The following is a 12,149-nucleotide window of genomic DNA, read 5'->3' as shown; positions in this document are numbered from 1 at the left end:
CTGAGGCCCCTCTCACTCCAGCCCAAAGATTTTATTTATTGTTATATGTAAGTACACTACAGCTGTCTTCAGATACACCAGAAGAGGGTGTCAGATCTCATTACAGATGGTTGTGAGCCACCATGTGGATGCCGGGATTTGAACTCAGGACCTTCGGAAGAGCAGTCAGTGCTCTTAACCACTGAGACATCTTTCCAGGCCCCACTTATGATTTTTAACTAAGAATATATGTGTGAGTCTGTGTGTGGGTACTTGTATGTGAGTGCAGGTAGGTGTCCTTGGGTGCCACAAACATCCCCAGAGTTGGAGTTAGAGGTGGTTATGAGCTGCTTGCTGCTTGACATGGATTCTGGGAATGAAACTTAGGTCGCTCTTCGGAGCCATCTCTCCAGCCCCCTGACGATTCTTTCACCAGAGGCTGAGGCTTCTGTTCAAACATTTGCCAGAAAGATGTGCTTTTTCTGAGCAAGCCTCATACCCTCTCTTTCTCTTGAAGAAACATTCATAAAACCTTATTAGAAAGGGGAATTTAGAGGAAGGGAAGGAGGAAAAACATATGGCGTTTTGAAGTATGTGTGTGTGTGTGTGTGTGTGTGTGTGTGTTGGGAAGTCAACAGGGATCTATATTGTCACAGGTACAATACTTCCTTAGCAAACCTTTGAGTCTCATCAAAGTTGTAAGAGTTAAAGAGGATAAAGTTACATGTAAGGAGTTTAGAACAGTGCTTGGTACAGGGACAAGAATAGACACACTTAAAAAGAGAGTCAGCTACTATGTTATCCAGGGCTCCACCATCCAAGGTGAGACCTGGGCTTTTCCCTCAGATAAGTCCTTCAGGGCAGTCACTCTCACATGGAATATGGTACTTTGCTGCCTCTGTGGTATCTTTCCAGAGGTCAGCCTGGATACAGGACTGTCACACAGGGACTGGGTGAGGAGAGGATTCTCTTTCTTCTCAGCATTGTTTTCCCTCTCAAGTTTGCCCCCCACTCCCAGTCAGCTGTATCACAAAGTGTCAATCCTGGTTTGTATCTAGATGTTTTGGCCTTTCTGGTAGCACTAGGACTAATTAGACAATTACATTGAGATACAGAAGCAGCACAAACTTTCTGGCACTGACATTTTAAATTGAAAGCAAGCATTTATTGAGCATCTACAGCATGCAAATACAGTTCCCTTAAATACAATTGGCTCTTAACTGTTTCAACTACTCAATTTGGACCACTGCTGATTTATCTTTAAGGGTTTTATGAAGAATCAATATTAAAATGGAAATAATATTTGCACAGTTCTCTGCAAATATCAGCGTCTTGTGTGGATTATTGTTGCTCCAGTACCAATATTAATTGCAGTAGCAACATTGTTGTTTTTCCCAGGCAGAGTGTAGAAAGCAGCTGTAGGCAGACTGGAGGCAGGCGGAAGAGGTCAGGGGAGGTGCCTTCCCACGTCCGGCCCAAAGGGGCGGAGCAAGAAGGAAAGCCCCTGAGGCCACGCCCCACCCCGCCCCCTCCGTCGGAGCGGCGTAGGCGGTTACCATGGCGATGACGTCTAGAGGGCGGGGCGGGGCGGGGCTATGGAGAGGAGGAGGAAGATGGCGGGAGGGCGGCTCTGAGGAGACCTCGGCGGCGGCGGAGGAGGAGAGAAGCGCAGCTTCGCGCAGCGCCGGGGCCCATGTGGGGAGGAGTCGGAGTCGCTGTTGCCGCCGCCGCCGCCTGTAGCTGCCAGAGCCGGGTGGGAGTGAGGGGGACGCGGCAGGATGAAGTTCGCCGAGCACCTCTCCGCGCACATCACTCCCGAGTGGAGGAAGCAGTACATCCAGTATGAGGTACCTGGGGCTGCTGTGGTTGGGGCGGGCTCGGAGGGGCTGTCATCTCCCTAGCTGCGACCTCCGCCGCTGCCTTGAGCTCCCCGGCCCGGGCGGACTTTGACCCACCGCCGCGGGGAGCCACTGCGGCATCCCCGGCGCTGCTGGCCCCCGGCGGCCAGGCCGTCCTTCCCCTCCCCCGCAGCCCTCTGCCGCCGGGGTAACGGATATGCAGGCGGCGGCGAGAGGAAGGGCACTGCCGGGCTGGGGCTGGGGAATGGTGGTGGGAGGCCAAGCCGCAGGTGCGACGGCGGCCCGGGGTCGCGGCGGTTCGGCGCCACCCCCTCCCCACTCACCCTGACCTCCGGTCCCCACCGCCAGAGATCACCCCCTCTGCCAAGGTTAGGTGCTTCTCGCTGCTCACCTCTCGCCAGAGAATCGAGCTCTTGCAAGATAAACCCCTCCAGCGATTGCCTTCAGTCCACCCAGCCCCGTCGGCTTACCTCCACTTGCTCACTGTTGACAAAGGCTTTGTAACAGGATTGAAACTTGGTGAAATGTGTATCGCCTAATGCAGTGGTTATAGTTTTCAAAAGCATTGAGCCAATAGTTCTGTTTTGATAAGGAGACGGTTGTCTCTGTCTTTGTACTGACTGCACGAACTATACAGAATAATCACATCTTTGGCTTTTCACTCTTCTCTGGTTTTGGAATGGAGGGAAGAGAAAGGAGGGAAGAGAATTATTTAAAATTTCAGGTTTTCTGCTAAGTTTTTGGTAGGGAGAAAAATCACTGTATTGTGAATACAGTACCTTACTTGTGTATTGCACGAGACATGTTCCTCCTTTCAGTTTCTTCCTCTTGCAAGGCTTTTGGAGGGTTTTTAAATACATGTTTTAAGGAACCTTGCATCAATATTGGGAAAAGTAAAGACAGTGCAAACCACTCATATACTTAAAAGGTAGGATACCTGAAAGGCATTTATTTATTTATTTATTTATTTATTTATTTATTTATTTATTTATTTATTTATTTATTTGAAGCTTGCAATAGGTTATTCTCAGAAGCTAGTAGTTCAGCTCCTGGAGAGAGAAAAGACAGCGGGTCTGTAACCTCCAGGAATTCACATCTATGGTATGAGCAGGAACAAAGAGTATAAAATCAATAGGAACATGCACACACATACTAGCTAGGTTTTATGGATTAAAATATTTTGGATTTCCTTTTTAACTTTTATATGAATTTAGTGATAGGATGTTTAGGCAACAGCAGTCAGTCATTTATTCATATAGCCTGTGTAATAATTGAAGACCAGGGAAAGGGATAGTTAGGTTAAATAGAATCTTGAAGATTGTAAAATAAGTTTGTTTGTAATATATTGTATTTAATGGCAGAAACGAATGGCTCATTACTAATACTCTCTTGTCAGTTTCCTTGTAACCTTCCTCTGCCGCATTCTGGAAGAAAAGGTCCTAACAGTTCAGGCTGTGGAGTTGTTGATTTATTGTTTGTAATAACATTCAGTCAGTTTTAAAGCCTTGGCTAGAATCCAGATGGTGGGTTCCACTGAAAGAAGGGCACTGGGTTTTCATCTTCCTCCTACCACTTTGAGCACCGCTGCCAGCTCTTCCCAGAGGTTAGTGCTGTAGCATGCTGGAGAGCTTATTACTGTACAGTATGGGGTGCTTGCTTTTGGTCAGAGGAACCGGACTTGGATATATCCCTGTGATATATATCTAAGTATTTTAACTTTGACTATTTTATAGAATTAATGTGGACTATCTTGGACTAGAAGGGGAAGCCTGATATAGTTTAAAAATTCGATTAACCCTTGATTTGTAATGTCAGCTTTGTGGCTGGAGTATCCACGGTGACTCGAGACTCCTCAATGTACACAGTCTATTTGGTTACTATTATTTCTAAATGGTTACTCTAGATTGGTCACAGTGGGACAGAATTCCTGTGCTTCTGAGTGACTGCATTATCTTTCTCAGACCAATTATAAATGACTTTTTGAAAAATTCATTTATTGTAGATAATTGAAATTTGATTCTACAGAGATTCCCCTACTATGTAGCTCCTACCTCAGTAATTTCATCGTTCCATAGGCAAGATGAAAAATAAGGGGCCTTTTTTCTTTGTAAGTTGGAAGCATTAAAGACATTTGCATGGGATTGCAGTCTTTGTGTTGTGTATTATTTCAAAGACTTGGTGCTATTCCTTTAAAAATAGCATAAAGGTATGAGTAAGAATTTTTAAGATCTGGAAATGTTAGAATGTTAGCTACTTTAAAACATCAGGGAAGAGACCCTGTTTCCTTCCTCCACCCCCCCCAAAAAAAAACAGGGATAAAAGGTATCTATATTTAAAAGTTAGCTTTTGCTAGGGGAAAAGACCTTCACTTAATTTTTTGTAATATGTATTTTTACATAGTTGAAAATGATGCTCTCTAAAACAGTTATCAGAACAGACTTGGATTTTTCAAGCCTTGGTGATGAAATTTTGATGTATTACCCTTAGTTCAAGCCTAGGTTGCCTTCTAGTGCCCTGAGCCAGCATGCACTGGTCAGCTTCTTTGTTTACGTCCGTTTATTAAATATTACTTGAATCAGGAGGAGCTTCAGATAGGAACTGATTATTTTGTTTATATCTATAATTCTATGCACCATTTAATTATATGTAATAGTATGGATGCTTGGCTGCATTGTAAGTGCAGGTTTTTGTGTATGTTAGCTGTGAGGCCCTGAAGAGAATGTTTTTGCTCTTCCTGCTTTCTTCTTTTTTTTTTTTTTTTTTAATAAAAAAATAGCCTTTTAAGGCCTATTTCCTAAGTGTTTGGCTTAACTTTTAATTCTTTTTATTATTGGATTGCTGAAATTATTAATGATAGTAGCATATTAATATCCTGAAAATTATTGGACTTAAACTAGAAAAATGTACATTCATAGGCAGAATAAGCACAAAAGACTAGAGAAACATGGAATATACAGGACATCTAGGTGATGCTTTATAGTTTTACTGGGACTAAACACAAATGAGCAGAGACTATTGTTGTTTCTAATAACCCAAGTACAAATCTCAGTGTGGAAAATAGAACATCAACACGTCTTTCTAACAGTACTTTCAAGAAATATGGAATCAATGGTTGTATAGTTTAGAGGTCTGTAATAGGTTAATCAAAATTAACCAGTTTCATCCAAACAGACTAGTATGATCAGTTACTATTTTACAGAATATTAGCAAAAGAGGCAAATATGTTTGAAGCCTTTGATTGATGATGTGATTTTTTCTCCGGAGGGTCCAGGACTAAGTGGCATTTTTCAGTGTGTACTGTAGAAGGCATAAGATGCTAAAACAATGAGCTCTCTAGAGTTCAGGAATTGAAATGGAATTTAAAGATTATCTGCCTCCTTGCTTTATGTGTGAGAGAGAGAGAGAGAGAGAGCGAGAGCGAGTGCGAGTGTGAGCGCACGCGCGCGCGCGCACACACACACACACACACACACACACACACACACACACACACACACACACACGGCTTCTTGAACACTGTATGTTTTAATAATGGGAGCCAGGTCACATTAACTGTGTGACTCCTCTGATGAAATAACTTCCTCCTCCTGGAGTTTCAGGCTGTTGATCTGCATGTAGTGTTGGAGAACTGAACACTGATGGATTCCGAGTAACCCTCATGTGATTACCGTTCATCTACATTTCTGTGCTTTGTTGTGGTTAAATTAAGTTTATGGAGAGAATTTAGGGAACTATTTTTAAATCCTAATATAAAATTAATGATTAAAAATCATCTTTTCAAAAACTTTAATGAAAAGCCAGGCATAGTGAGTGGCTCCCAGCACCAGGGAGGCAGAAGCAGGAGGATCTTTGTGAGTTGAGATCAGCCAGGTCTACATGGTGAGTTCTAAGACAGTCAGGGTTACATAATAAGACCCTGTCTCAAAAACCCAAACCAAACCAAAACCATAAATAAATAAATAAATTTGAATACATTAAAAAACCTAATTGTTTTAAATTGAGATTTTGTTCTGTGACTGGAAGAACCAGTGAAACTACGTTTCCATTGCTGGGGATTGAACCCAGGGCTTTGGGCATGTTAAGCAAGTCACCATACTTGAGCTACAACCCCAGCATAAGACTTACTTAACTTAAATAAACAAAAGTCATGGTCATGATAGGAGCTGTACTTCCTTATTTCTCAGTAGGAGGAAGCATTGCCATAGTGTTGTTGTGATTCTCAATTCTAGACCCTCCCATGGGAAAACTTGTGTTGCAGGCTTCAGTGTCTCAAAGGTATTATGTTGATTAGTTAGGGTTCACATGCCTTGCTGGAACTTGTTTGAAATTTCCAGTTCAGCCACCCGATGGAGCACAAACCACACTCTTCCTTTACGGGACTTCTGCAAATAGAAGTACAGTGTAGTGTATTTTAAATAGTGCTTATAAATGATTGTTAGTGAGATGCCTGACATCTACAAATATGGTTTAAATGAGTGAATAAAAGTTCTTATTGTTCTTTATTGTCTCTGTAAAGTGTGTTAGCGTAAGTATCCTGGTAAGGTTATACTTGCCCATCCATTCCTGAGCTTGACTTTGGATCAGCTTTTGGGTGAAGGCCCAGATCATAAGAACCTAAGACTCTTATTTGACCTGGGGTGACCATGGAAAACCAGCCCTAGCTTCACTCCTCATTTGGAAAAAAGCATTTGAGAGACTGAGTTATACTAGCTTGAGGTTTCAGGTATATTTGAATTTTAGGTCCCAAACCAGTGTACCTCAAACCCTATGGAGTAAGAGAGTAAAATTGTTAATTTTATGCAAATGAGAAGGAAGAAAAAGTTTTCCAAATGTATAGTAAATGGATTGGTGTAGTACTCTGCTAAGGAGGCTACCCAGTTGTTTTAAATTCTGAGGGAGTCAGGGTTGTCAGGGAGTTGCTCGCTCTTCATTGTTCACGGCCAGCGGTAGCAGTGAGGGCAGTCATGGGTGCCTAGGTTAATGGATGCTGTGTAAGTTTTAACTGATCAGCTCTTCACAAAGTAGATAAGACTTAAGACCCATATAGAGATGCTCTAACAGTAATAGCAGTAACATAAGCACAGTGACAGCATGACGACACAGCTGACATATCTAGAAACAGCCTTCAGCTAGACTACAGGTAAAGTAGCAGTACTGTTACAGCAGACAAAAAGGTCACAAATATTTCACAATTATTTTATTACCATAATCCTTTGGAGTCATGGTTTACATCTTCTGGCATTTGCAGTTAACACACATTTCAAGTATGCCTTGCTAAGTTCTGTTTTCAGTTTATATCCATCACAATTAAGTTCAAAATTTAAACAGTTCTGAACCTTGCTAGGCCTTTGAAATACTATGATAAATTATTAGATAAAAAATACTCGTACAGGAAAGATTTATAGAAAAGCCTTATTTATTGAAGGAGGCCTATACTATTAAAAGAACTTAGATCAGAAATAAGGAGCTAGAAGTCATAAGGTACAGCTCTATCATTGAGTATTCATAGTGAATAAATGTGTGTGTGATGTAGTCATGTGTATGTACAGGTCTGCATCCACTTATGTTCGAGTTTAGAAGCCAGAGAGTGGCATCAGGTATCTCCTCTGTCCATCTCCGTCTTATTTATTTTTGAGATAGTTCTAAAATATGGCTCTGGCTGGTCTGAAACTCAGAGATCTACTTACCTCTCTGCCTCCAGAGTGCTGGAATTAAAGGCATTTATTTATTTATTTAGTCTTTCTTTGTAGTCCAGGATGTACTGGAACTCATTCTATAGACCAGGATCTGAAATGCAGAGATCCACCTGCCCCCGCCTTGGCCTCTGACTCCGCTTCCGCCTCTGCCTCCTGAGTGCTGGGAGTAAAGGTGTGCACCATCACACACAGCACCATCTTTTGTTTTGAAGACAGGTCTCTCACTGGACCTGGACCTTGTGGATTTGGCTAGACTGGCTGGCCAGAAAGCCCCAAGGAACCAGCTGCCTTCATTGCCCCTGTCCTGGAGTTACAGATGCATATTGTCATACCTGGCTTTTACATGAGTGTTGGGGTTCCAAACTCAGGTCTTCATGATTGTGCAGTGAGCTCTTATCCTCTGAGCCATGCCTCCAGCCCTTAGCCGCAGCAAGTGGCCTTTTGAAGATAGAAAGATGGGATGTAACCCCAGGAAAGTGGCCAAGACTCTGTCTCTGTTCTCCCCTCCCTCCTTCCTTTCCCCATCTCTGCTTTTTTCTTCCTCCACTCTCCCTTTCCAGAAAGAATTCCTTGTGCTCTAGGCTGACCTTGACTCCCTATGTTGTCAAGGATATGAACGTTTGATTCTCCTGCCTCTACTTCTCAAGTGGTGGGATTATAGGTGTAGCTACCACTCCCAGTTTATACTTTACAAGAAATTGAGCCCAAGGTTTTTCATGTGTGATAGATAAAGTTCCATGGATTAGGGATTGAGCTGTATCCCTAATCCCAGAAAGTGTGCTTTAGAGGGATTTTTTTTTTTATTCCTTAGAACAAGGGTTTTCTTTTTTAAATCCCAAAACTATTTGGAATTCTTAAAATTACAGAGGATACCAATGTCTATTGATATAGTACATTAGAAATTAAAACAGGAATGTTTAATAGGCAGTATACAAGCATGCCTTTTACTAGCTGCTGGAGGTATAACCTTTACATTTCATACAGCACCTGAAACTACTTTTTGTACTTGTGGGAGAATGAAAAACAAAAAAACAGAACTACCCATCACTGAGTTCTTAGTTAGGGACTAGGCACTGGCTGCTTTATGTTAGTTCTCACAGTGTTTTGCAAGGTACATATTATGTCCATTTTACTTGATGAGGTAACCTAGGAATGAGTCAGTTTTCACAGGGCTAGTCACTAAGTCAGTAGAACTAGCGTTTGAAATCAGTGCAGTGGAGCACTTGCTTTTGTGAGGGGGTGTAAACAGTAACAGTGGTGGTAGTGATGGCAGACACTAATGAGGACAGCTGTTATTTATCTGTCTGTCTGTCTGTTTGTCTGTCAATCTACTTGTTTATTGAGGGCTCATTGTGTCAGGCATTGTGGTAAACACTTTAAAAAACATTTCTCCTAAGAGCAGGTTGTGTAGGTAAGTTGCCACTGTCTCAGGAAGGTGAGGCTGAGCCTGTAACTATTTTGCTGCTCCTCCTAGTTATAGGTAGCTCAGATGAGACAGGAAAAGCCCATGTTCTTAGTTCCCACATGGTATTGCTTCATGAAAATAAATGTTCAAACATACATGTTAACATACATGCATTCAGGCCTCTACTAACCTGTTCTTCAGTACCACTGACCTGTTTCTGTAACTTTTTTGTTTGTTTGTTTTTTTTTTCTGGTTGTTTTTTTGAGACAGGGTTTCTCTGTGTAGCCCTGGTTGTCCTGAAACTCACTCTGTAGACCAGGCTGGCCTCGAACTCAGAAATCTGCCTGCCTCTGCCTCCCAAGTGCTGGGATCAAAGGCGTGTACCACCACGCCTGGCATAACTCTTATTCTATGGCATGTCAGCTGGGTTTGGAAGGTAGTAAAGTCCTCAGTAGGACAGAATTCACCTCTGTTAATTATGTTTCCTCAAAATGATCATAATGTGGTTGTTGGGAGTTGAATTTTTAGGACCTCTGCTTGCTCTAGTTGGCTCCAGTTGGCCCTGCTTACTCCTGTCGGCTCCACTCCCTGCTTGTGCTGGCCCAAAGATTTATTATTATAATTAAGTACACTGTAGCTGTCTTCAGACACACCAGAAGAGGGCGTCATATCTCATTACGAGTGGTTGTGAGCTACCATGTGGTTGTGGGATTTGAACTCAGGACCTTTGGGAGAACAGTCAGTGCTCTTACCGGCAGAGACATCTCTCCAGTCCTCCCTAATAAAGGGTCTTATGAAGATAAATGAAAGGAGAAGGGGATGAGTTATGGTAAAAGAAGAAAGGTGGGCACGAATTATGTCACTATGAGCTATTGATTCACCTCAGTGTGGCAGTTGGCTTCAAGGCTTATGTCATAGGGTGTTAGACCTGAAAGGAACTTTCAAGTCCCATTTCTGTTCAAGTGAGAATGAAATCACAGAGATTAAATGATGAAGGTCATTTGCCTTGGTCAGTGGCTGACTTAGTAGTTTATGTTTTAATGCAGAGAACAGTTCCTAAAGCCAGACTGAGCAGGTTCAAATCGCAGCTCACCAGCTTCAGACAAGTCACTTGACATTTTTTTTTTTCCTCAGTAAATGTGTGTGTTGTGAGTGCACACTTGAGCTCAGAGGAAAACTTAGGAGTTGGTTGCCTTTCTGTCTTGGGACCTTTTGTCATCAGGCTTGCATGACAAGTGCTTTTTTTGTTGTGTTTTTTCAACACGGGGTTTCTTTGTGTAGTACTAGTCAGACTGAACTTGCTTTGTAGCTCAGGCTGGCCTTGAACTCACAGATCCTTTTCCCTCTTCCTCCTGAGTACTGGGACTAAAGGCACGCCTAGCCTGCATGGTAAGTGCTTTTACCTGCTGAGCCATCTCCCTATCCCAAATCACTTGACATTTTTATGCTTTGGTTTCCTTTTGTGTAAATTAGCAATAGTGATAGTACAATTCTGGTAGGATTATTATAAAAATTGTCATTTCCAAAGTTTATTTGTTCAATTGACATTTCCAAAGTCATTGAGACAATTTCACTGCGAAATGCAGGCTGGCCTTGACAAGCTAGGTAAGAACTCTGCTACTGAACTACAGCTGAACTGGTTTGCTCCGGTCTCAGCTCCGGAGAAAGTCCTGGGGTTGCACATGTACACGGTTGAGGATTAGATGAGTTAAACTCATCTAAGAGTTCTTGGAACAATGCCTGGCACAAAGTAAGAAAGGTATATTAAAAATATTTTTTTGTTTGTTTGTTTCGAAAGAGCTCAAGGTTGTGCAGGCCTTGGTTAGCAGTGTTTATATTAGGAGACTGGAGCCTCAAGTTTTATCTGTCAGATGTCAGATGGAGGTTTTTCTAGGAAATGGCTGTGTTCACTTGAACTTCTTACACTGTCAACAGTATTTGTTTTAATAAATTGTTCTTAATTTTTTATGTACGCTAAGAAAACTAGGCATAGCTGAAGAAGTGATTGTGAAATAAATTAGGTTGATGGTCATTTGTAATATGCATTTATTTTGGCTAGCCTGTGTTAATTTTTTAATTGAGGTGTTTTTTTGTTTTTTTTTTTCTTTTGCTTTTTCGAGATAGGGTTTCTCTGTGCAGTCCTGGAACTCACGCTGTAGACCGGGCTGGCCTGGAACTCAGGAATCCGCCTGCCTCTACCTCCCAAGTGCTAGGATTAAAGGCATGCACCACCACAGATGCCTTAAGTAAGCTTCTAGTAGCTGCCTAACTTTAATTCTTTGCAGTTTTATAGTAAAAACAATATTTTGTCTTAAAATTAGTTTTAGGGCCGGGCAGTGGTGGTGCACACCTTTAATCCCAGCACTCAGGAGGCAGATGCAGGTGGATTTCCGAGTTCAAGGCCAGCCTGGTCTACAGAGTGAGTTCCAGGACAGTCAGAACTATACAGAGAGAAACCCCGTCTCGAAAAACCAAAAAAAAAAAAAAAAAAAAAAAAAGAAAAAAAATTAGGTTTAGAATTGAAAAGACCTTCTCAATGTCTCTGTTTTTAGAATGGACAAATTGAGGGCATACAAATCAAGGCATGGGATCAGTCAGTCTTGCAAATGGCTGTTGAACTTGCTGTATAGGAATATGGCCTTCTGCTTATGGTTGGCCCTCACTGAAGTTTAGCATGGCCATATAAATGGTGCCTTTATGTTGTCGTTTTGCCTTAAAGGTTCAAGAATGATTTTTTTGGGGGGGTACAAAATAATAGATGTTCTGTGCTAATACATTTATCTGAATCTAAACTGTTTGTCTTAGTTAGGGTTTTATTGCTGTGAACAGACACCATGACCAAGGCAAGTCTTAGAAAGGACAACATTTAACTGGGGGGGTTGGTTTACAGGTTCAGAGATTCAGTCCATCATCATCAAGGTAGGGGCAGGGCAGTGTCCAGGCAGGCATAGTACAAGGAGAGCTGAGAGTTTTATATCTTCATCTGAAGGCTGCTAGTGGAAGACTGGCTTCCAGGCAGCTAGGGTGAGGGTCTTAAGCCCACCCACAGTGACACACCTACTCCAACAAGGCCACACCTTCTAATATTGCCTCTCCTTTCGGCAAGCATACACAAACCATCACCTTCCACTCTCTGGCCCTCATTGACTTGTTCAAACATATGAGTCTATGGGGGTCATACCTAAAGCTAGCATAATGCAGAATACAACT

At 42.2% G+C, this 12,149-nt stretch overlaps 1 protein-coding gene across 1 annotated transcript in view; it reads left to right on the top strand.

Moving 5' to 3' along the window:
• Nucleotides 1-1,547: 1,547 nt before the first annotated feature.
• Xpr1 (xenotropic and polytropic retrovirus receptor 1) overlaps nt 1,548-12,149 on the top strand; it is a 141,788-nt gene continuing 131,186 nt past the window's right edge. The window contains exon 1 of the mRNA NM_011273.2: nt 1,548-1,826. Coding sequence (NP_035403.1) covers nt 1,758-1,826 — 69 coding nt within the window. The 5' untranslated portion in view covers nt 1,548-1,757. The remainder of the gene's footprint in view (nt 1,827-12,149) is intronic.

The sequence above is a fragment of the Mus musculus genome, chromosome 1, assembly GCF_000001635.26.
Source record: "Mus musculus strain C57BL/6J chromosome 1, GRCm38.p6 C57BL/6J".
Lineage (NCBI taxonomy): Eukaryota > Metazoa > Chordata > Mammalia > Rodentia > Muridae > Mus > Mus musculus.
This window is presented reverse-complemented; position numbering and strand designations above follow the sequence as displayed.